Source organism: Panulirus ornatus, chromosome 37, assembly GCF_036320965.1.
Source record: "Panulirus ornatus isolate Po-2019 chromosome 37, ASM3632096v1, whole genome shotgun sequence".
Lineage (NCBI taxonomy): Eukaryota > Metazoa > Arthropoda > Malacostraca > Decapoda > Palinuridae > Panulirus > Panulirus ornatus.
The window spans coordinates 23,076,781-23,102,657 of record NC_092260.1 but is presented as its reverse complement, the minus strand read 5'-3'; the positions used below and the strand labels follow the sequence as shown (position 1 = coordinate 23,102,657).

Below are 25,877 nucleotides of genomic sequence, written 5' to 3'. Positions count from 1 at the left end.
TAATTATTAACGAAAAAAGTCACTTTTCCTTTGACCCACTCTGAATAAAGGTGGGTGATATATATAAAAGAGATAAGAAACACACCAACTTAACCATCTTATCGCGGAAGAACTCTGAAAAACCCATCATCCTTAAGAATGGCCAGGGCGGCTGGCTGGCTACCTGCACACGAGCGAAGACGTGTAACATAAGGTTATACCACCACCATCACCGCCGCCAGCACCTCCACTTCCCCGGACGACGATAAGTTCAGAGGTGAAATGGGTTGATACCTCCTCACCCTCCGCCCTTCTCTCGCTGCTCAGCTAAGGCCGTCTTCTCCTTTGCTTACTAATTGACGATATGGGGAAAAAATCGAGAAGCAGGAGATGCTAACTGGGTCTAGCTTAGCAACATTTGAAGAGCCCCCTTGCAGCCGAACGAGCAAAAAGACACACTCGAAACCTCAACCTTGCTCTGACAGAGTCGAGGATCTCGCTCCATTTGCCTATTCGATCCTGTGGATCGAAACTTCTATGGTATGGCGTAAGTGCGTATGTAGGATTAAGATCATGGGGAACTGAACCTATGGATTTCGTTGGATTCATACCATAAAGGCGGTGGATATATGTCGCCACTGTGGGATTATGGTGTCTGTGGTGGTCATACTGCCATAGTGACAGGTCGTATGAACTTTTAAGACCGCTATGTCGATACGGGATAGCGAACATGTGACCATCTGGTATAACAGACACAAAAGGGGGGCAGCAGGTATAATATAGAAGGGTGTGGCCATAGTGGGTGTAGGGATGGTGAAGGACACTTTGGAAGGGTAAAGGGGGCTGGCTGCCCATTACCCCCGCCCAGCCGGCTCGGGGGATATGCAGTAAAAAAAAAAAAAAGGTCCACCTGGCTATAGAGAATATTTACCATTTGATCTTTCTCTTTTAAGTTATGTAATTTAGGATTTTCGGTAACTGTAAATCATGTATGATAATTCTGGAGTTCAGTAGTGCTGCTGATAAGGTATCTGTGCTTTATTGATCTAATTAGAATCCTTATTGACCGTAGTATCATTAGTTCCCTTTTTACGTATACTACAGCTGAAGTAATTACTATCTTAATGATTGTACTGGGATTGGAACAACAGAGTACTACCTCAAGTGAAGAGGAGTCTTTTTGCTCGTATTCAACACAGGATGTCCTTAATAGTCGTGAAAATAAGTACTATCATTTATGCAATCACCGACACCGAACGAAAAGATACGAGAAGCCACCAAGTTCAGCAACCGCACCTACCGCGAGATCAACGAAAGTGAAACTGGCCCGGAATTCCTTTGGGCATTGGTCACCCGTTCTCTCGCTACGTACACCGTCGCCGCTTCGCGAACTGACGGATGAACGCACACACGCACACACACACACGCCCCGTCCACGCCCCCGTCCACGCCCTTTTAAGCGGCGGCGGCCGGCGAGGAGTGTGTAGTGTCTTGTTGCCCTCCCAGCTGAAACCATGCGTGCCCTGCAAGTAAGTTGGACTAAGAGACAGGCCGAGATAAACTGTCTTATGAAGTGATTTCTTTAGAAATGTTCTCGATACTCCGACTCCGTGGTGGTGGTGGTGGTGTGGTGGTGGTGTGGTGCTGGAGCATTTCTGTGTCTTGTCTGTGTTCCATTGTCTGTGGTCTGTGATCGTCACAGAGAGATATTACACGTGAGGGAGAGAGTTTGATTGTCTCTGGTGTATATATATTTTGATGTACAGTGACGCTTAGTAATGAACTTAAAGATGTTGAAAGGGATTTCAGTATCTTAAGATTGCCGAGTTTACATATCGCATGATTCCAAAGATTTTAAGTGATTCAAAAAGCTTTTGAAAACTTGCAACAGCTTTGAGTTCATGCGAACCTAGACTCTTTTTTTGATAATCCATTCGCTGTGATGTTCTGCAGCATGTAGGGCATTTAAATTCTCTGCCTCTGTGTATAGCCAAGCGTGTTGGTGTATATGTGTACGTGTGTTTGTGTGTGTGTGTGTGTGTGTGTGTGTGTGTGTGTGTGTGTGTGTCTATTACCCCTGGGATTCTTGCTTATGAACGCTATTTCTCTGTCGCTTTATCTATGACAGGATGTACTTTGCCTTCAAAAGACAGACTCTGAAAGTAAACACAGCATCTCGTAACAACACTCGTATACTGTGACCTGACCTCAGACTGGCGTCTCGCTCCGGTTTCTAAATGCACATGAGACCATAGAGCTACCGCACGACCCTCGCTTATTATTTCCCGCTTCCTCTCGCTAAGCCAGACTCTCTTGCGACACCAGATCGGTAAGCAGGTCGGATCTCTGATAACCACGATCAAAATTTACTCACCGTACGTTCTCATGTAGCCTGTTACAATGTTGAATACTTGTGGGTTCGTGGGGACTTGGGTTGTTTATATGATTGATTCGCTGTGATTTGCTCTTACCATATCAGTCACTCGAGAAAGAAAATGAGATAGAAAGAAAGAAAGAAATCTTCGTATAGATTCATATACCATGATATTGCCCTGAAGATATCGTAATAATGTAGGTCACTCGTTTGCCTCTTTAACATCATGAGTGGTTCAGCGGGATGGGTCGAAAAATCTCTGAACACTCTGGTCTCAGAGGCTTCGGATTTCTTTCTTTCCTCCCGTTTTCCCTAGATGGCGCTGAGGGAGGAATCGGCCTGAGCAATGTCGCTACCCTTTACTTCGTCCTGCTGATAGCTATGTGTTCTGTGTAGTTTGTTGTCGGATACCTGTACATAAAGTTACTGAATCACTTTTATTCTCCAGTCACTTCAGGTCTTCAGAAGCTGTTTCGTGTGTAACTTTCAGTTTCCATTTTATGTTCATGTAGATGGAATAAGTAATTCTTCTCTCTCTCTCTCTCTCTCTCTCTCTCTCTCTCTCTCTCTCTCTCTCTCTCTCTCTCTCTCTCTCTCTCTCTCTCTCTCTCTCATGCTAACCTATGTCCTCATGCCACATGAAAAAAAAATCACCACGTCTGTCTTTCCCTCCCTTTCGTGGACACAACCAGACAAAATCAATTTACCCATAGCATGTGACACAGAGGCGGAGCTGAAACACGCAGTTCCACTGGCTCCACTGAGGCGTACGAGGTGCTAAACAGTGGTGAGGAGGACGAGGGGAAGGGGGGGGGGGAGAGGGGGGCTTCCCGAACCCCCTAAATGTCAAGGGTTGGCCTTTTCCGCTGGGTCACAGGTGCTGGGGAGTGGTCCACCTGCCGTCTTGTTCCAGTGTGAGACGAGAGAAATTTCAGTTGTGGTTGTGAATGTAAAGTGTTATTGAGGGGGAAAGTGGTGGGAAAAACGTGTTGTTGTGCTGAAAGTAGCTGTACGTTATAGTGGTTGTGGTAGTGGTGGTAATAGTAGTAGTAGTAGTAGTAGTAGCAGCTCATTGTTGTGCGATAGGAGGAGTATTGGTTATAGGAGCTATAGAAAGGTGCTATGAGTAAGAAAAGTTGTTGTGGAGTTGTGAACGCGATGCTTTTGCTTTTGCACGGTTGTGTCTGTGGTTGTGATGGATCGGTAGTATGTTGGTTGTGGCTGCATCAGTGACTTCTGTTGAGGTGGTGGTGATGAGGAATGAGGAATGATGAGGAATCTTCTCATATCATGGTTGTAATGGCGGATGTTGTGTGTGTGTGTGTGTGTATGTGTATCTGTGTGTGTGTGTGTGTGTGTGTGTGTGTGTGTGTATGTGTATCTGTGTGTGTGTGTGTGTGTGTGTGTGTGTGTGTGTGTGTGTGAGTGGGTGGGTGTTTCCGGCTTTTCCACGAGTCTTCAATACGCACATTGGAGACGACTTTAATGCGATGCTAGAAAATAAGATCATGTTTATTCATAAGACATTCCGCTAGGCTAATATATGACCCCTGAGCACGATCATATGCCCCATAAGGACCAGGTTAAAGGTCAAGCTGACCATCACACCCAGTGAGTCAGTCGTAAGGTCATACTCAAAGCGTCGTGCCATCGATTCTCACCAATGGTCGTACCGTTCATTCACAAGGGTACGAACCCTCGTCCTCGGAAGTTTAACGAGAGGCCCTGTGTGTGTGTGTGTGTGTGTGTGTGTGTGTGTGTGTGTGTGTGTGTGTATTAAGTTGCTTATCGTAGAGGTATCAGTCTTTTCGGGGGATTTTTCCCATCGTCATTAAAAGCGCCTTCGTCCAATTTGCAGCGGTACAAGGCGGCTTCCGGGTCCCTTCGAAGTAGCCTTTTCGGATCGACTCCGAAAGATCTCCTGTGGGAGGTCTTAGGGAAATGACTCACCTCAGACGCTCAAGAAATTATTTAGATGCGAGAAGATGATTGCTCCAAGATACTATATCTGCGTACATATATATATATATATATATATATATATATATATATATATATATATATATATATATATATATATATATATATAACACGCTAGGGAGCAAAGGAGAAGGGGATTAAGACAAAAAGAAAGCGGCCTGAAAAGACGATGGTAATGAATACATCTACAGAGATGTAGGAGCTGGAGGGAAAACATGAAGTGAAAATACTGAATAATCTGGATATTCTGCAATGAAAAGGCCGAACACGCAGCCATGGGGAGGGAACGAGTGAAGGAGGGAGGAAATGCCTCCAATCTATGTCAAAAAGTAGCTTGACTTTGAGTGAGGGCAGTGGGTCGCGCACGATTTTAACCCTCGGGGATTTAACTCGTGTTCTCCTCTGTGTTGTGAAAAGCTTAACGTACAAGGTGATTAACACGTTCTCGTGAACGAAGGGGAAATGGTGAGGGAGGTTAGGAGTAACTAATTGAGTGGCGTACACTTTGAAGGGAGTCGGTCCCACTGAATCAGGAATAAATCGATCGGTGTGTGTGTGTGTGTGTGTGTGTGTGTGTGTGTGTGTGTGTGTGTGTGTGGATACAATACCGGGTCGTGAATTCATTGGGTAGGTTATCTGGTAGGAATGCATGTGGTAGGATTTGATGGTTGTTAGTTACTGGATGGTCATTTAGACAGAATTCGAACGAAACCCGAGGGATACATAATTATTATCATCATTCTCATCATTGTTTATCATTATTGATATCACTATCATTACTTTCATCATTATCAATATTATAATTGTCCTTTTTATCATTATTATCGACAGAGTAGTATTATTAATAATATTATCATTATTATTGTTATTGTATCATTATTATTGTTAATATTGTTATTATCATTATTATTGTTATTATTGTTATTGTTATCACTATTATTGTTATTATGAACATCATCGTTATAATTATCATTATTAGTGTCATCCACCTTGCGTGTGTCCCCTGCCTCACCCGTAGCGTATGAACCGCTCCCTGAGCTTCGTGAGGCTTCATACCGTTCCACTTACCGCAAGCGAGCGAGACCTTGACCCGCTTCGAAGCGCTGATGGCAGGAATCTTTGCACCACTGAGTTACTGTGGGCGATTATGAGGGCGGGGGCGTGATGGATGATAGGAAGGGGGAAGGAGGAGGAGAGAGAGGGAGATATAGAAAGTGAAGGAGGATGTGTAGAGGGAAGGAAGGAAGGAAGGGAGGGTTAAAAGAGAATAGGATGAGGAGGGAGGAGGGGAATCCAAGACCAACGAGTCATGACGATGAGATCATAAGCAACATTTCCTCTCATCATGCACGATTCGATTACATGACATTTATTGAAATGACAGGCGGCGTGAGGAGGAGGTAGGCTGTGTTGCTTGAGGTGGGGGAGTGGCGAGGTTGGTGGGCGTGATATTAGGAACAACAGCAGAATCAAGAGACCACTTATACCAGCAGGGCAAGTGGGTGTTCCTTGGATACTTCAAGAGATGAGGTGGTGCGTGTGTGTGTGTGTGTGTGTGTGTGTGTGTGTGTGTGTGTGTTGCAAGAGCCTTTTCTTCTCAGGGGAGTGATATGCCTTGGTAGGTACTCTACTGAACCCCATTTCCAAAGAGGATTACTTCCCTGGGCTTCATTCGTTTTGCATATTGTGGATGGTATTATCCCTTCTCTCTCAGGCAGGATCTCGAGAATCTTGGATATCTCGTCTCCGATATGTGAGTTATAATTTAATTTCAGCCGCTTATAATACTGTCGGGACGATTCGATCTACTCTCTCTCTCTCTCTCTCTCTCTCTCTCTCTCTCTCTCTCTCTCTCTCTCTCTCTCTCTCTCTCTCTCTCTCGAGCCCCCCCTTCACAGTATATGTACATTTGTCTTGACCTTTGATAACCCTTCAAGCATTTGCTCTCATCCTTCAAACCTCGGATTCCTTCCAAGTTTCCCAGGAAGTCTTAATCATCTCACCATGCCCGTATATATATATATATATATATATATATATATATATATATATATATATATATATATATATATATATATATATATATATATATATATCAGGGGATCTCCCCAGTTACTGAAGAAATCCTTGGGAAAAGTTCTCAGGCTAACGTACATAATTACAGCTTCTCCCCTTCCCCCTTACCACACACACACACACACACACACACACACACACACACACACACACACACACATCACCTAAATAAATATAATTTTGTTTCGTATTGATGTGGAGTATTTGATACGAATCTATATATCAAACGAGAAGTAACTTATATATATGTATTCTCATCGTCCATGAACGCAGGTAATAGAATCAGAATATACAAATATTGATACCTTTGTCAGTAAATAAGAGTATGTATTTCTTTTTATACTTGTTCGCTAAGTCCCGCTTTAGCGAGGCAACTCCGGAGGCAAACGAACATCGAACGTATCTAGAAAATTGTCGGTCAGATTTCTGTACAAGATCAGTGTTCTGTGAAGAATGTCTGTGTCAAGGTCTCTCTCTCTCTCTCTCTCTCTCTCTCTCTCTCTCTCTCTCTCTCTCTCTCTCTCTCTCTCTCTCTCTCTCTAATTAAACCAGCCCCACGCACAACGACCAACAAGACCACCACCCCGTCTTCATGAACAACAACACCACCACCACCACCACCACAACTCCCTCCGCCACCCGAACCATCACACAACACGGAGTACTCAAACACCCACCAGATGGGATGGCAGTTCCAACCCTCGTGGAAACTCCTCCTTTATGACACGCTTCATTCCTCCTCGAGTTTCATGGTTAAGTGACGCTCGATTTGGTCGGAAAAAAAAAAAAATATAGAAAAAAAAAAGTCCTTTCTCGTGTGTTTCACCTTTGGCGTTTCACGAGAGCACGTGAAGTGTGAGGTACGTTCATCAGTCTGGGGTCAGAGGTTGAGTAGCCTGAATGACGTCAGACACGGGACTGTAATACATATTATCGACTCGTTTTCGCTGATGAGATCCGCTTTGTGTTTCCTGATTAAGTTCTCTTTGTCTAATATATATATTTTACAGTTATTTCAAAAGCTCTTGTTCCTTGTATTTTTGTATAGTTTAGTTTTTCTCTTTATCCGTTGCTGAATCTGTATTTATCGTGCCATTATGCTGCCGAGAAGAACAGAAGACACGTGTGTATTTGTATATCAAGAACTGTATGGGTCAGTAACATTGCCCGACCGTGGAATGACTGGATGGTCCTTATTGGCCAGACTTTCGATATTTCAGAGGACCACTTGCTACCTGAAGACTCATTATGCCAACCATAGCCACATAAGGCAGAAAGAAAGAAAAAAAGGGGGATATAAAGAATGACTGCGAACGAGAACAAGGCATTAATAGCGCAATCATTGTTTGCCCAGCGGGAGGTTATTTTCCTGCTGTGAGCCAACGGGGGCGTTTATATGGCGTCACTGGTGTGGTTTGTCCCCCTTTTTTCCTCCCCGTCCAGTCTCCTAAAGGTTAGCGGAGACGACCTCCCTCCCCAACGGCCCGTAATGAGCGGGTGTTGGTCCCGTCAGTCGGTCGGGGAGGGAGGGAAGGAAGGGGAGGGAGGGAGGGAAGGGAAGGGAGGGAGGGAGAGTGAGCAGGTGGGGTGCGGTCACGCCGAGCCACGATGTGTTTTGTGTGGTATTTTTCACCTCTGGACCTGCTCGTGCCGGTATGTTTCTCTGCGTGTAATGGGTGCGCGTCGGAGTTCCTCAGAAAATTGTATTCGACGCCTCCGTCTCATGGCAAACGAGTCAATTTTTACATTCCAGCTGACACACACACACACACACACACACACACACACACACACACACACGATGAGAAATTACAAATATATATACTTACGGTCTCGATTTCATTTCGAGGTCACACGCACGTGGCTTCAGGGAGAGTACCTGAAGTGAAAATCTCTTGAAATGAGATATAGTTAACGAGATTCATGCCCGCCTCTTGTGATGGCCCGAGGTAATCCATTACTGCCTGTAATTCAATGTTAGGACAGTGGGTCCAGAAGATCGGGTGTGGCCAGGAGCACCCGTGTGTGAAGGCTCCCCCTTTTTTTTTTTTTCTAGGATGGTGTGGGAACGTAGCAGTCAATTGGCTACACTGGCGTGAGATCATAAAGAACCATGACATTGATATATACCCTGGCATAGCGTCACCGTGATATGTACAGACAAAGAACGACTACACAGACAGTCGGTGCGAGAGTCGGCGATCAACGCGCGCGTCTCTCTCCGTCGTAACGCGATAGTCACCATGGCGTGTTGCCGTAGGTGTCGTGGGTGACGAAGAGATTGGCGGTGGGCGTTGGGGTTCTGACTCGCTCCGCTCATACCTCCTCCTTTTTACTCGTCCCTCTACTTCTGCCGTGTACTCTCTCTCTCTCTCTCTCTCTCTCTCTCTCTCTCTCTCTCTCTCTCTCTCTCTCTCTCTCTCTCTCTCTCTCTCTCTCTATCTTTTATTCTCCTTCTCCTCCTCCTCCTCCCGCCCCCACCTCTCTCACATTACACCTTCGTTCTCAACGATCCCCCTCCTCTTTGCTCCCGCGCCACTCCTGTCACAGCTGGTGTCCTCACGTCACCCCACAAGAAAGGAGGAGTAGACAGAGACGTGTCCCCAAGAAGGGAAGGAATAGATGGAGGGTGGGAGGGCCTGTGTGAGGAGGTCAAGGGTGCCCGGAGGATCATGAGGTATGCTAAAGCGTGGATGAATAGACGGGGACGAGGTGCAATGGGCAAACACAGGCTGTGGTGATCAGGGTGTGGCCCTAACCAGACAACGGGTGGGTGTTTTTAAGTGCTATGGCAAACATGGGTAACAATGCCCAGGATGTGTGGTCTTGATGATCGGGTCCTTCAGTACACCTGACGAAGGTTGCAGATACTTCAGCGTCGTCGTAAGTGGAATAATATATGTATGCGTCGTTTCTTAAACGGGACACGAACTCGAGACTTGTCGTTTGAAAATGAGAAATTTCAAAACATTGAAACACTTTATCATCTTTACATTTGAAGGGATCGAATACACCCCCTCAGGAAAAAATGACGCCAAGTATATACCGTCCTTGTAAAGAACAAAAGGCCTTCTTCAAACATGAACAATACTACGTTGTAGAGTACACTTAACAGTACCTCGAAGATCAGGATTTTAATTGTTCTCCTGGTGTTCATGGTGGTACAGCGCTGGTTGGTTAAACCATGTTGCTCCACTTGCTACTCTGTAAAAGACTTAACATTTGACAAACTCGCCGAAACAATGACTCGGGGCGGTTTTTTTTTTTCTCTCTCTCTCCTTCAGCTGGAAAAGTTCAAGGCTTAAGTAACATGTTCGCTCCAGGCTACCTCACTCACCCAGCTCCTGACCACCGAAACCCGACGCTCGCGCTCTGTTGCACACACACACACACACACACACACACACACAAACACACACACACACACACACACGGGTCTCTGTGGTGAAGTACCAAGCGTTACTGACCATGAGTCATCACTGACCTGCCCGAGGTCGTGTCCAAGTGGGTTTGAATCCTGGACTCGGCTTTTGGCCCACAGCCAATCCCAGCGGTTTATCCTTCCCTTTAAGGTAGTTGATAGATAGTTACTTGGCTTGATTTAGGCTATGTATGTATATGTGTGTGTATGCACATATATGTAAAGACATGATACATATATATACACAAGGTTAAGAAGTAGGCATCACTGTACAATTCTCTTCCGTAACACACACACACACACACACACACACACACACACACACACACACACACATACACACAAACAAACAAACAAACACTGGTCAATTTCCTGACCACCAGAAATTCCTTATTTGTCTTTGTGCATGCGTCACTCGGTCTGCATCAACGAACAAGAGTTACGACCCAGCAAACAGAAACACAAAGAAATGGAACGAATAAGAATATTTGAATTTGACAAAGGAAATGGAACGAATGTGAATACTTGATTTTGATCTTTCAGGTCGTGGGAAATATAACAAGAAAAGTCATACAATCTTTGATATAACTCAGATCATATGTTTTTCTTTCTACGGAAGAGGTTGCAAGGATGGCCTTGTGTTATATATGCTCTCAAATTTAATTTCGTATGACAGATGTCCCGTCATACAGTTTCTGAGAATATGAGGTCTGTGTATTTGTTGAATCTGACAAGATTTTGACTTTAACATCTTTGCGTTCTCTTCCTTTTCTGTTTCATTCAGCTCCTGTTATCATTTTTTTTTTTTTTTTGGCCTCGGTGTAGATGCCCATACCTTCAGTCTACCTTTTCAATTCTACCTCTGCTTCTCCGTTTTCTCATCAATATAATTGTATATAAGACAGGTAGATAGATAAACAACACTCACGTGATTACTACTTACGACACTATCACCATCTATATTGTGTCTGTATTGTGTCTATATCTGTTGAACTAGATATCTGCCTATATGTGTGTCAGTTACTTTGTTCTTCTGTCTCCTTGTTACTCCCTCTCCCAACCCATCTCTCATATTTGTTAGTCATCTCTGCTTTATTAGAGTATGTTAAGGCCAAGTATACTATCAATAGATCGGGGGGTATTGAGAATAGAGCTTCTAGCCAAAAAAGAATTTCCTTTTGTATCATGTATCTTATCTCGTCTTATCTTATATAAGTTTTTTTTTTTTTCCCTGAGGGAGACACTTGAGTGCCAAGCCGGCCAGAGAAAGACTGCTTGTACTGTTTGTCCTTCGCTTTTAATGAGGGGCGTCGTAGATCATTATCACCGGGTTGGGCTTCCGTATAGAATCTCATTATCTTTTCTGTATGACCTCTCTACTCACTCATTAACCACCGACGCGCCAGTTACTCATCACCCACAGCCTCACCTTACCTAATCATGACCTGTCTACAAACAAAATTTTCCCTGCATTCACTGTTCTCCTGCATTCACTGTTCTCCTGCATTCACTTCTACTGCATTCACTGTTCTTTCCTTATATTCTCCTGCAACCCACCATCTGCTTCTCAATTTCCCCTTCCACCTCCTTTCTGTTTTTTGTCTGTATCCCTATTACTCCTTAACTCCACATCCGCCGTCCTTAACTACCTCTCTTTAACCAGCAGTCATTATACCATCTATACCAACCACGACCACTTAATCTCCATCGCTCTTCCGCACACCTTGGTCCAATTAACCTTTCCTCCTCCCGCTGCCGTCACAGACCATAATTACCATAAAAATGTTTTCCTACCCACTGGCGACCTTGTTCCCTAACCCGCCCGCCCCTTCCTCTACCCTCCCGACCTGCACTGCCTCGGATGGGACCGGATTCGGGATCGCTCGCAAAAACTCTCCTCTCCCCGTTAACAGCCGTTCGCCACGCCTCGGGTTTCCCGCGACTGCCCAGACGTCACTCTCGTTTTCTGTTTGGCGGGTCAGACTCGTGTATAACGCAACGAGACGCAAGGCCATTCTCAGCAGGTTTAACATCACGAGTAGTTTAAGGCAAGTTAGGACAAGGGCTTTTGGAAATGTCCCAAGAGACGTGAGAAAGAAGAGGTGATGGTCCCATGACGAAGCCGTGGACGAGGGATGGGAAAATATGAGGAGATTGTGGTTGAGGGGAGGGGGGAAGGAAGGTTGTATGGAGGGCGTGGACTTGGGTAGGCGTTGGTGGGGGGAGGGGGGGGAGGGAAGTTCCCGCCGGGTACGTGATGTCAGTGAGAGTGGTTGTGCCCGGCCCAAGGTCGACCCACCCCACCCCACCACTCCACCACCGCAGACTCGCCCTCCGCCACCTGTCCTTCTCAAACAGGAAAATTGATCCCCTTTTGCTGTTAGTCTAATTACCCCATTTACGTTTCTCTGAATTTGTGCAACAGTCTATTATATTCATTATCCCTTTCTTTAGCCATTCTGTTCCATCATCACTTTGTGTTGTACTCTTCCTGGAATAAGGTGAGAGGCAGTGGAAAAAAAGACAGAATATATCATTTCCGTCTCTCACTTAAGTGATGAGTTTTACAGATATTCATCCCCAGCTTTCCTAGTCAGGAAGTCGTCAGTTAACAAAAGTGGTAAAAAAAAAAAAAAGTATGAAGATAAGGTCAATATGAACACACGGGGTCGTCGAGCTAATGAAACTTGTTTCATCTAATTATTCAGTTATATGATTTTCTTTGTTGAAGCGGATTATGTGTACCATACTAGTTAATTATCGTTTCATCTTTTAATCTTCTGGGTCAGAGTGGAGCGTATCGTATAATCCCTTCGTGGAGCAGGCTGGTGGTTGAGACACCAGCACTATGGATATACTGATCTTATCGTACCTGCCCTTCGTCACTACAAGCCACTGTTTTGTGTCATGCGACATCCTTGAGTTCCCTTATCTCTGTCGTACCTCACTTCGCCATCGGCCTCATCATCTGTCATTCTAGTCACTGCTGAGGTCTCTGAAGTTCCTTGGTTTAACGATCTCGTAAGATACGTTCGACTACAGTAACGTTTAGTATACAATGATGCAGGACAAGACGAAATGTCGAAATAAGACGAGAAATGATACTCGTATGTGGCTTCTTTGTTTGAGTAGGGAAGGATAAGCACGCACAGAAATTCAAGTCATGGCATGCACTTCCCACACACACACACACACACACACACACACCGATACGGCTGGAGCTGTCATCATAATCATCCTTCTCAATTCTCCATCATCATCATCATCATCATCATCATCATCATCATCATCACAAAAACCGCACCGTCTTCCCCACTGTCATCATTATCATCATTACCCCCTCTGGTCATCGCCTTAATCCTTCTTTTCCTGGCCAGCTGGAGTGAGACATGACACAGGGTAGCAAAGAGCCACGCTACCAGCATTGATTGCTAGTCCGTCAGAACTCCTTAAGTCCAAAGGGACTCTTGCTTTATTTCCACTGCCGTCACTTCCTTGGCGCTTCCACATCACTTTTCCTCTGGAGTGATTCCATGCTTGCTCTCGCCGCCTGGTATGACTGGAAGAAGGAACTCGCTGGAAAAGTTCCAGTCAGATCGAGTCCACTGGGGTCAATACGTCCAAGTTCGAGCCACGAATGAGAGCCCGAACTCGTTCCCAACTCCTCAGAAAATTTAATATCGAGAAGGACGCCCCTCGAGGAGGAGCCAACAAGGGAAGGTGTGGATGGTAGAGGTGGGGTGAGGTGGAAAGTGAGAGAGACAGTAAGGTACACGTAGAGCAAAGTTGACGAAGAGGGTGTAAAGTTAGGGAGAAAAATCCATGAAACAAACGCAAGAAGGAAATGATGCATGGAGCAGGTGAAGTTCGAAGACCAAAGAATAGATGAATATATTAAAAGAAGGAAGAAAATATATTCAAACACCAGTTGAACCCGTGCGTATGAAGCAGAAATTAAAAGCCTTTTATAATGGTGCTTGACCTTTTCACAACTCGTGAATATTTTCCTTAATAACATTGTGAATTAATTTTATGTAAGTTATTCCGACCACTTTCAGTATCTATGCTTTCATTCTGTCCATCCCATCTTATATACAGCGGGACTTAATAAGACTTTGCCACACATATGAGCCAAAACCAGTATGTAAACGGCGTTGATCTCAAACCATCTACACGGAGTATTGACAGGCCATCTGACGTCATTGCATGCACACCTGGAAATGCCTCAGGAAAAGAAAAATGATTTTACATCATGTGTCGAAAAGAAAAAAAGAAAAGGAATCGTGGCTCGAAAATCATTTTCATACAGGTTCTCAGAAAAACGCTCATTGCCTCAGATACGATTCATTATTCACCGTCTGGGTTTTGCTTGGTGGTGACGAAGTACAGTAATTCCAGATCTTATTTCACGAACGTGCATGTTGCTGGATTTAACAGCTGTCGGCTGGCTAAAGACCAATTAGCTAGAGACTTTAATCATACGCTCAACATATTAAGTACAAGACTTACTTTACGATTAGTTGATTGGTTGGTTATGTGGGCGTTAAGGCAGTCTCGAGTGCCAAGTTCATTAAGGTCTAGAACATTGTTTTGTGACCAACACCCAAGGAAAAAAAAACATGAAGACCTTCTTCTGGTGGTCATGGTAATCCTTTAACCCATACACGGGTTTCACCGTGCACATATGGCTTGCCTCGTTGACGTGGTGGCGGTGGTTGATTGAGAAAGCTCTGAGCCTTCCAATTGCCAGGGTCGTTCAGATGAGATAAGGAAAAGAACATGGGAAGATCGATTTTGAGTCTTGTAGTTTACGCGATGGTGAACATACTGTCTCCTCGAAGAACTGGCGCGTTTTATAAGCTTGTCTTGAACCTTTGTGTTGGAGACGTATCACCACCATCTGGTGTGTGTGTGTGTGTGTGTGTAAACTACTCCATTCCCGAGCCGTACCGGAAAGTAAGTCATCCCTGGCTGTCCTTCGAAGCGACTTAGACCAGTTGCTAAGATTTGCACCCCGGCATCCATCCCTACACTCTCGTTTCCTTACCTAAGAGTCGCATAAAAAAAACCCACCCAAGGTCACTATCACTTGTGCCGGGGCTGTGGACTTCACCCTTATGGCCTGGTGTACGGGTTGGCTTTTTGTCAATATAGCCCGGAATGCGAGGCCAGGTTTAGGAGCGAGTTTTTTGTTTTTGTTTTGTCTTTTGTTTATGTAAGGTAGTGAAGGGGAGTTGAATGGCGCCATAGCCTACTAGCCACTCAAAGGTCTCGTATTTTCATATGTAGTATGAGTGTCTCTATCATTCTTATGGCGTACGTTGTTTATGTAGATCCTTGAAAAGGAATTTGAATAATACAGTCTACATCAGGACGATTAATTTGAAATTTATTGAAGAGGGGCAGTAGTTCTAGTATCTTCAGCTATCAGTATTATTGAACTTTTTTAATGTGTTACGAACTGACAAGGCTTAGATCAGTTCGACCCATCAAACCACTCTGAATTTCAGATGTATTTACGGTTTAACTGATCACGCATAACCAATCATAGATTTCACACGTGCATGTTCTGAACTGTAGACTCACTAAACTCGTAGACGATGCGTGTCTTTGCCTTATGCTTGCTTGTCCTTGCCTTGTGTGTGAGGAGCAAATGTACATAACACAGGGGCCGGGTTTGATGAAGCTCAGGCACTATATTAGGACAACGGATCACACTCGTAGAGCTGCATTATCCTCGCCTCGCCCAGGACGAGTGTAGAGTTTGAGGTCAACTTTCGTTTTCTTTGCATTGTCTCTGTTCCCGATGACATGCAAAAACTAGTAAGTGGATCTGCAGCTGTTTCATATACACTCCCTTGCTCCAGTTGTAAATACTTTACATCATTATTTTCTTACCAGGAGTAATTACACATGTTCACCCTTAATTACCGCCGGTGAGGACCTTGCCTTGATGACCATTAACGACCCCCGGGAATTTCTGTGTTCTGGTTATGATTGGAACGCTTATCATCAGTGGAGCTGGCAAGAATATGCGAGACTTGTGCTTGCGAAGGATAGATCCCGTTAAGTGTAAACCAGTCCAGTTTGTGATTCACCATTGCCTCCCTCTCCTGACGAGTTTTTACCACGTATATTACATTGATGTGTACAGGCGAGAGAGGGTATTAGGAAAGTCCAGGTGGGGGTGGGGGAGTTCATTCATTAGCAAGTGTTTCGTTTCTGTGCCTCTCAACCCTCCCTATGAGGCCGCCAGGTCTCATAGGCGTTCCACACGTCCCTCCACCACCATCAGCACCCAGTCTCTCCCCACCTCTCTCTCTCTCTCTCTCTCTCTCTCTCTCTCTCTCTCTCTCTCTCTCTCTCTCTCTCTCTCTCTCTCTCTCTCTCTTCCCGCTCTCCTCCTGTCTGCTGGCACACCGCTTCCATCCCTGCTCCTCCCCTCCACCTTGCTTCATCAACCCGCACACCCTTTTTCTTCCCATGCGCCCACCGTCCCCCTTCTCTCCCCACCCCACACACAATCCTACCTCCCTCCTCCCTCCCCTCCCTTCCTTCCTGCCCATCGAACCCACCATCCCCGCTGGTGTTGCTCACCTCGACCTCTCCTCGGTGTCCTGAGGGTGTGGTCGACTGTGTGACGTAATCTGAGCAGCGAAAAGACGAAGATAAAAACCTGCTTTAATACGCCGCTGATCCAGAGTGCGCGCACCCTCGTGGCCTGGTTTAAACTACATTACAACATGGTTTAGATTCAGTGGTTGTTTAGGTTCTTAGATATTCTCCCCCAGTCTCCGGGCCTTTACAGTGACTTACAGGGGTGCATAAACCCGAGCGATATGCACAGACGGCCTTATATGATCTAATGACTTTCTAGTGCCGGTAAATTGCCCTCTACGTTCGAGTGTCCTCCACACACACACACACACACACACACACACACACACTACCGAGCCTGGGGGGGGGGGGGGATCCCTAGTTCCTACCTATGGTAGTAGAGGTCAACTCTTGTGGTCATAAAGCAGGTCAAGTTATCTCCCGTTGACCTTAACTTCGACTCATATTTGGTAATCTCCAGTGTTGTGAGGCCGTGTGATACACCGGGTTGCCCACTCACCTTTATGATGATGTTGATGATGTTATCAATGATCATTTTGATGACAGTGATGAAGACATGGTTAGTAGTAGCCCGATAATGATCATAGTAACGAGTAGTAATGGTAATGATGATTATGATTATCATGGTTATGCTATCATTACCACAATGATTATCATGATTACGTACATGATCATAATTATCATACCGATGATGAGGATTATTCCACATCATCATGAATACCTCTGCCAAATATTACTTAAGTCGTTATCATTATTATCATCATCATTCTTACCAATAATCTTTATCATTAAGATAAATAAATATACGTGAATGATAATTGCCGTGTCAAATATAGATTCACGAAGACATGGAGTGACTTCCAGCGAAAGATGGAAAACGAAAACCATCCAAGGCAGTAACGCAGTAATGCAGACATTATTTCCACGTGAGGGAAAACACTGGAAGGTAAAAGATGAGGAGGGTGGGGGTTGGGGCAAGATAACGGGGGGAAAAGATGGACAATGAAAGCCATGCTGATTACATTCACATTACGTTATCAGGTTGACCTGCATCCAGTAACAACAGTAGTTTCATCTTAAAAGGTCACTCGAAGATTTGAACTTATCTATATATATATATATATATATATATATATATATATATTGAAGGCTCCAGTCACATCAAGGCCAGTGTTAAATTAGCTGCTGATATAAGAGAACATATATACCCCGATGTATCTACCAGTACACGTCACACATTCTATAAAAGTTCTCTCCCCCCCCCCCTTCTCTCTCTCTCTCTCTCTCTCTCTCTCTCTCTCTCTCTCTCTCTCTCTCTCTCTCTCTCTCTCTCTCTCTCTCTCTCTCTCTCTCTCTCTCTAAAGCGTCATAATTGCGAAGTCCACCTCCAGGAAATGCTCCAGGATACTTAAATAATCTACAGTGAAAGCATCACAAACACACGCACACACACACACACACACACACACACACACACACACACACACACACACACACACACACACACACACACATTTTCTCCCATCCTGCTCACTCTATGACCTCAAGCACACTCAGTGCAACGTGTGTATCATCCATTTTGCAAGATACGTACGACAGTAATGCCACCTTTGCTTCAAAGTCACTGAAGAATACACACCTGAAGACTGGGACGTCATCAGGATCCACAGCTTTGTGAAAAATCTATGTCATTTTTCCCCACTCTAATCTCTTGCCCTTCCATTTTTCTTCGCCATATGTCCACTTCCTCTCTGACACTCAAACACTCGGCCTACGCAGCGAATGAGCACCTTCCATCAGCGAAGCTTGTTGAGGAATCTGGAGAAAAGGAAGAGAGAGAGAGAGAGAGAGAGAGAGAGAGAGAGAGAGAGAGAGAGAGAGAGAGAGAGAGAGAGAGAGAGAGAGAGAGAGAACCATAAACGCTGAGGAAAAAAACAAAAAACAAAAAAGAATTATAACCATCAGTAGCTCTATAGTGACGTTGCGTCACTGATATGATGATCCCTTTTACCAGTCGCTTGGGGGCTGAGTTTCCAATCGGCCTTGGAAGGTCAGAGCCACAGGTTCCTCATCTCTCGTCGCCTCTCGCGTTATACAATGTCTTTACATCACGGCCCGCGTTCGCCTCGGGGTCAAAAGGGAGCTAGACGGATGAGGGGAAGGAATTAATGTTGTTATGGTAGTGGCTAATGTGGTTGTTGATATTATAACCACAGCTACTACTACTACTACTACTACTACTACTACTACTACTACTACTACTACTACTACTACTGATACTACTGCTGCTACTAGTACTGGGCTATTTCTTGCGTCTTATTTCTCCGTCTTGAGACATCTCTCCTCCTCATCTCACTCAGTGTTCTTATTCCTCATGGCATCACTTAATTAATTTCTCCCTCACTCAGAGCCATACCTCCTCCTCAGTCTTACATACTCTTGACTGACGTCTCCCTCACTGGAGTGCCACTTCTCTCCTATCTCCCCTACATTTGTCAATATCGTTAACTAACTCCTCTCCCTCTCTTTTTTTTTTTCTCCCCACCCAGGTATTGTTGGTGGCCGTTACGGCGGTGTTGATGTTGGAGAATGGAGTGTCTAAGGTGGAAGCAGCCCCACAGGGGAAGGTGTCCCTTTCCCGAGTGTACAAGAACAGCCCAGGCACCGGATACGCCTACTCCACCCGACATGGCTCTAGCTCCGCCAGCACCAACGCCGTGGTTCCATCAGCGACAGTGCAGAGCACAGCAACGGGCACGCACGCGCAGGGTGAGTGGTAAAGCTCCAGTTCTGGACACGGGGAACGTCGGAATGAGGACTGCCTACGCGCCACACGGGTCTAGAGGTGGAGAGTTGTGGGGGTTTTACAGACACAAGAAAGAAAACAGGAATTTCTTTTTACCGGAAGGAAAACGAGATGGTGGTACTCAGATGTCTGAGTAAAAGGGTTTCTCTCTAAACATTTAGATACACGGTACACAAACACAAAAAGAGAGGGTGGGAGGGATTGCCACTAATGGACAGGATAGATCAGCGGGACAGAGGGAGGGGAAAAAACTGACACAAATGTTTCAAATCATTTTAACACTTAATGGGTACTTCAAACACCATGCAGCGGGAAAATTAAGCCTTTGAACAATATTTCACGTTCATTAACCTATTTATTTCATCTGTTTTATCACGAGGAATCAGATTTCACTGAATCAGTCATGAGCAAAGCCATTTTATGCTCCCACGCGATATGCAGACCATTCACCTCTTTTTTAAAGCCTGGTTTTCACAGGAAGGTGTAGTGTACTAAAGAGGAATAATCTCCACCATTTGTGATCTGGGTCGTTCACCGACCCCGAAGTGTTCGATGCTTCGACAGACAAATTGGTTCATGCCTGTGACTTGTATAGAAGGATGTGTCTTTGAAGCGTACTCCTTACGAGCAGTTGTGCTTATACATATATACATTAGAGTAAAGACATCCTACATATTCACAGGGTTAAGAGACGGGGGCATCACAAGTGCAATGCCTTCACCTCCTAAATACACATCATCACACATATCCCTGTGGTATATGTGTTTGCTTTCATAACACTACAGAATGTAAAGCATGGTACTGGCTGGGGTCGTAGTCCTCCTCACCAGAGAGAGAGAGAGAGAGAGAGAGAGAGAGAGAGAGAGAGAGAGAGAGAGGAGGGGGGGGGGGGAGAGAGAGAGAGAGTCAGCACATTAGCTGTTCATATCTTGTGATAAAAACTGTAGGAAAGACTGAAGGAGCAATAACTCTAGGCTGTAAAGAAGAGGAGGGAGAGAGGGAGGGAAGTGAATGATGTGCTCCCAACGCCCATGCTGGGGTCAAATTTTTAAGACTCATGTATTTTGTAGTTTAGGAATACTTCATATTAGTTTCCCACAATGTTGTTCTCGTGGAAACAAGTTGTAACACTATCGCAAAGCCTCACTGTTGGATGGGATTCTCAATACAGGAATTACGTGCTCTTGTGGGTCCTAAGTTCCACTATCACTACGTGAGGTTTGAGTAAGGTTGGTCCGTTAATCTCTGAGGAATGGTCTTTGCTGTAGGGACCCCGTCGCTCCTTTCCTCCGACACGCACAGGGGCACACGCCAGCACGACTTCCAAGGTACCCAGTCCATTAGTCATCGGGGCTGGAACGTAGCATACCACCGAGGAGTCTTACCTTTCTGTAACCTTGGTTGGATACAGCAAACATGAACAGTCACAGGATCCTTGATGCTTTCTTGTCTCAGGATTTGTCCAACATAGACTTGAAATTAAACGTAGATTACTTATGAAAAATAGAACTCGTCTCATTCTGAATTGAGGGACATGAGAGTCTCCAAGCTCGACATGTAGTAGGAAGAAAGGAAATGGGAAAAAACTATGGAAAAAGGAGTGTTTCAGAGAGGAGGCACACAAGCCGAGGAAAGAGGAAATGGGAAGGAAGGAACAGAAAATGAGAAAGGGGAAGTTAGGGAAAAATTGGGTGAGAGGTTAAAGTTTGAGAAAAAGTGAAGTTAGGGAAGAAAAAATGAAGTTGGGAGTTAGATTAAGGCAAAAGGGGAGGAAATAAAGATTAAGGAGCGAGAAATAGACGATGCATGGGAAAGAAAGAAAAGGGAGAAGGGAGGAGGCGAAATAGCGCGTCTCTCTCTCTCTCTCTCTCTCTCTCTCTCTCTCTCTCTCTCTCTCTCTCTCTCTCTCTCTCTCTCTCTCTCTCTCTCTCAGGCTTAACAAGACCACTAAAATTCCCCTCAAAAAAGAATTTTGCTCTGACATTCCTGAAACTAGCTTTCACTTAATTAAGAGTACTTTTTATGTAAATCTCTCCTTAATTAAGAACTGCTAATTGAAGCAGAGCAAACATGTGGTCCTCGTGAGTAGCGAGAGTAAATATTTACTCACTCCCCTCCTATTTACCTTATATAAATCAGATAATCTTCTGCCTGGACTGTGACTGATGTTTACAATATCCCCATAATCAAACCGTCATCATTTCCACAGATTTCTGTCTTCACAAATTCAGTTTCCTTTTTCGTAACCCGTTTTCCATCCTTGCAGGTGACCTCCTGGTGACTGGACCGGTGCGTTTGACACCTGTGGACCATACCATGGAGGTGAAAAAGGCTCGCAAGGCCTTCTTCAGTCTCTACGACAAGCAGGCCAGGTACGTGCTACCGTCTAAGCCAGTATCCTCCACACATCAGGCAGCTAATGTACATCTACACATCTAAATTCCATGTCTATGTCTCTATACACTTCAGCTTACGTGCAACCTTGAAAAGTCCCTATTACATTCTATATAAAACACCAGTAGAGCCTTCGCATGGCAGTGATGATATCTCGTATATCAAATTCTACGAAGGCGCTTATGACGTAGCGATGAGTATGCAGATTAGAAGGACGTTTCAGACACAAAACTTCAGTCCGACAAGCTCAGAGATAATTACTACTTCTAGTGTTCCTTTCTCTCACATCCATAAGGAAGGCCGTGGATCATCTCATACTCACTCCCTCTCACTCACTTCCTCTCCTCATCAATATCTTTCGTGTCCTCCTTGAATATAACTTTGTCATGCGGGGAATTCATTAGGTACCAAATGCGTCATCACACCACATGCTGTTGCTCTACTTCACAAAGGTATGACACACTAAGCTATTATGCTTGATATTACGTTATATTCTCATGGTCAAAGCGAAGGATATTACGTGCGTTTTTTAGCTTTAGTATTGGCCGCCTCTCTCATTCACCCCGAGAATACTAATTAAGCTTTTCTTCTTCGAGAATCCCAGGAATTCTTCATTACCGAGAACAAAGCATTCGTCAAGACCAGTTCAACGAAATCTAATTAGTTTTCCCTCGGGATGGGCATGCCGAAGAAACTCGGGTCATTCTGTTTGTGCGGAAGTAACTAGTAATATACCTAGACGTGGATTCTAAGGCTCAAGAACCCAATCATATTTCTGAGGACCTGATCCTCCAGGCTATTATAGCAGACACGGAAGCTCCTCATTTTATGGGACTGCTTCATCCAGAGGGATATGAGGAGCTAGATTCGGCTCACAATAGGTTTAGAATCTCAGTTCATTACGCGAAGTAATCATGCTTTGAGAGATAAGTTGATGCATTCATATGAATGAGGGAATGGGGGAAGAGTTAACTTAATCAAAAGGAATTAATCTGCTTCTAAAGATAGCAGGACAGCGAGTCTTACCCTTCCGCCAGACATATGGAGCTTGAATATGCAAGAATATGAGAAAAAAAAAATCTGAAATACATTGAAGATAGGAAGATATAACTAACAACAGACGACGAACAATAGATGGCACCGGAGTTCTGCAATAGCAGATGTATGTACGTAATGAGCCATCACCCCCAGTAAGTGAGAATGGGTAGATAGATAGTGATAGGTGTTGACAGGTTTCCCGTTGCTCTTGCGCAGGTTGGCCGCTGAGGCACCGGATACTGACTTCGGCACCTTGAGGTACGGCGAGGCAGTGATCGAAAGCGAGGCCGAAGATGACGACGACCATCACACCATCTCCGTCTACTACGCCGAGGACGATGAGGAGGAGGATGAAGACGAGGGTGATGATGATGAAGAAGAGGAGGAGGAGGATGAAGAAGATGAAGAAGAAGAAGATTCAGAGGAAGAGGAGGAAGACGAATACGAAGAAGATTCAGATGAAGAGGGCGACGATTCCTCATCTTCGGAGGAAGACTATGGCGATTCCTCCTCCAGCGAAGAGGATGGTGAGGACAGCTCTGAGGAAGGTGAGGATTCCTCTGAGGAAGGCGATGACTCCTCTTCCTCCTCTTCCTCCTCTTCCTCTGAGGAAGACGGTGAATACGGCCTTGTGTGGGGAGCTCGGGGTTGGACTCGCCAACGCCTTACCCCTGGTGCTCTTAGGCTGAATCAGGTCACCCCAAAACCCATCAGTGACACGCTGGAGGTCAAGCAGGCCAAGAAGAAGTTCTACGAACTGTACAAGACCCAGGCTGAGATGTCCTTCAACGCCCCCGACCACTGATTAGCCTCTGACCCCCTGATGACGTAGACACGGGTGACCTCCTGTGTGTACAATGGCCCTCTGCTAATCTGAGACATCTTTGAGATACCGAATTACCAGACTTTCTAACTTACAAACAATGACTTTTAAGATTGATATTAGCAGAGGTCATTCTACTGCAGGAATTGACGACGATTTAGGCTTAAGGCATAAAGGCTGTTTAGGAAGACTGTCTTCCCTCCATAGTTATATCAGATAATATAAATATATGAAGAGTAGCGTAGGTTTAAGGACCATTCCCTTGGATAAGTTAGGGGAGAGAGTCACAATTGATGGGCTTAATCTTAATCGTGGGATCAACCAATAGCAAAAATTAGGGAGTAAGTAAGATGTCACCGTTTTTCTAAAGAATATCCTTCGCTCGTTTCCATGATTTTTGTCCAAAAGACATGGAATCAGGAGTATAAATCAGGTTCCTTGAGTCTCTTCCACTTCCCTTGCTCCCAGGTCAATACTCGGTACACCTTCGTTGGTGGCAACCGTAGGCATCAGTTCTCCAAACATAATCCGTAACGTAAATGCACCGCAGTAACGCGACATGTCACAGTGTTCCTCTGGATCAGCGTGTGTACATGGCGACGCTGTAAAGTTAAATCCAAAACAGTCTCCCCCGACTTACCTATGCGGCAATGAGAAGCTTCGCACGATTGTCATAAGAGAAATTCTATATAAGACTGATGTATGATGCGCCGGATGAATGCAGTCATCAGTGGAATCATCATTCATAGCTGACATCGGCATCCCTCATGCATTCTTCTATTTTCATAGACTCTTCAATCTCCTCTAAACGTGGTGGGAGAGGAGTGGAAATTTTTGCCTGTCTGATGGCTTTCTTTCATGGTTGTCCATCTTACAAGTCGCAGGCTCAGTACTTTCCTCTCTCTACGTACCAAGTACAAAGGCCATTAAATCTCCTCAGAGTAAATATACTTGTGAGACAACTCCAAGTCTTTTATGATACATCTCTTTAAGATTGCCCACCAAATCGACTGCGGTGGATAGTCTTGTAGATGCCGACTAGTCAACAACTCCACCTTACTCTTGGCTAAAGTATTCGACACCCAGACACCAGATGCGAAAGTGCCTTTTTTCCTCAGAATCCATCAAGTGATTTTGATATGTGTGTTCATTGTCCCCCCCTTTTCAGATGGGAAGACTTTAGTTACGGACCGAGGAAGATAAGTCAGTCATTCAGTCACCTGGTGAATCATGAGTTAATCTCCTCAAAATAAAAAAAACTTTGACTTTGATATCTATAGGCTTTTTTCTTCTTGGTCTTATCTTTGTCTTCCGGTCTGAATCTCATGGTCTTTGGCCATATTTCTTCACAGAGTTTTATCTTTCAAAAATACTATATTTTGGATTTCAAATAAAATATTATAAAAAAAAAATATAGAGAGAGTATTATCTTTCCAAAGGACTACTCCGAAATAAAATATTTTCAATGCATACGCTGTTTTATTATACTTGTTATTACATACGAGAGCTGTGAATGTGTAAGATGGTATTTCTATACCCATTTAAGCCTTCTTAGTTTAATGGTTACATGTTCACTATTTCTGGTCGAGTGGCATTAGATTCCTCATCAACATACACTGGCACATACAGCACTTCGTGAGCGACTGCCGATGGCGCATCTCGGAAGATCCCGAGAATCCATTACCCCTCCAACTTATCCTCTTATCTCCGCACTACCAAGAACCCTCAAACAATCTAGCTTCCTAAGGTCTTCAGTTCCTGAAACCTTCCTGCCAACTAAGACTCCCAAGAAATCCACCTAAAACCACTCGAGAAAAAACTCGATTGCTATGACCTGTTCTTCTAGTGGATACACTCCTACGACTTCTCCAATAAACTCTCCCACTCCTACGACCCGTTTCTCCCAGTCGGTAATCAAGAGAGGTGTTCAAAGCCTCAGTTCAGGCCTTCCCTTGGACCTGGCGTGTACTGAACTGCTATTACCTGCAATATACCAAATCATATCCAAGAGGCAAGACGGATGAATTGACACTGGATAGACAAAAGCATCATTGGTCTCTGGGTTTTGGATTTCCAGAGAATGACTTTGATTAGGATGATACCCGAGAATGTGGCAGTGTATGTGTCGTTGCAACTATGCTGGTCTGCTGCATCCATGAGTGTGTGTGTGTGTGTGTGTGTGTGTGTGTTAGTGCCTGGCTGTGTGAGTATATAAGGGTTAGTGTGTAGGCGTGTAGCTCTGTGAGGGTGTGTGTAAGCATAATGTTGACTATCTATGTGTGTGTGTGTGTGTGTGTGTGTGTGTGTGTGTGTGTGTGTGTGTGTGTGTGTGTGTGTGTGTGTTGACGTAAGGTTCCTTAGCTATGTG

The 25,877-nt window shown here is 44.7% G+C and overlaps 1 protein-coding gene across 1 annotated transcript; it reads left to right on the top strand.

Annotated features, from left to right (window-relative positions):
* Positions 1 to 1,361: 1,361 nt before the first annotated feature.
* Positions 1,362 to 24,979, top strand: LOC139760600 (uncharacterized). Its single transcript, XM_071683980.1, has 4 exons — positions 1,362 to 1,508; positions 18,998 to 19,217; positions 21,521 to 21,626; positions 22,903 to 24,979. The coding sequence occupies exons 1-4, from the start codon at positions 1,494 to 1,496 to the stop codon at positions 23,489 to 23,491; spliced, it is 930 nt and encodes a 309-aa protein (XP_071540081.1). The 5' UTR covers positions 1,362 to 1,493; the 3' UTR covers positions 23,492 to 24,979.
* Positions 24,980 to 25,877: the final 898 nt, after the last annotated feature.

Excerpts from the sequence above, each read along its gene's own strand:
- LOC139760600 (XM_071683980.1), top strand. Across the intron at positions 19,218-21,520 it reads AACGGGCACGCACGCGCAGG|GTGACCTCCTGGTGACTGGA; the intron begins GTGAGTGGTAAA and ends CCATCCTTGCAG. Across the intron at positions 21,627-22,902 it reads CTCTACGACAAGCAGGCCAG|GTTGGCCGCTGAGGCACCGG; the intron begins GTACGTGCTACC and ends GCTCTTGCGCAG.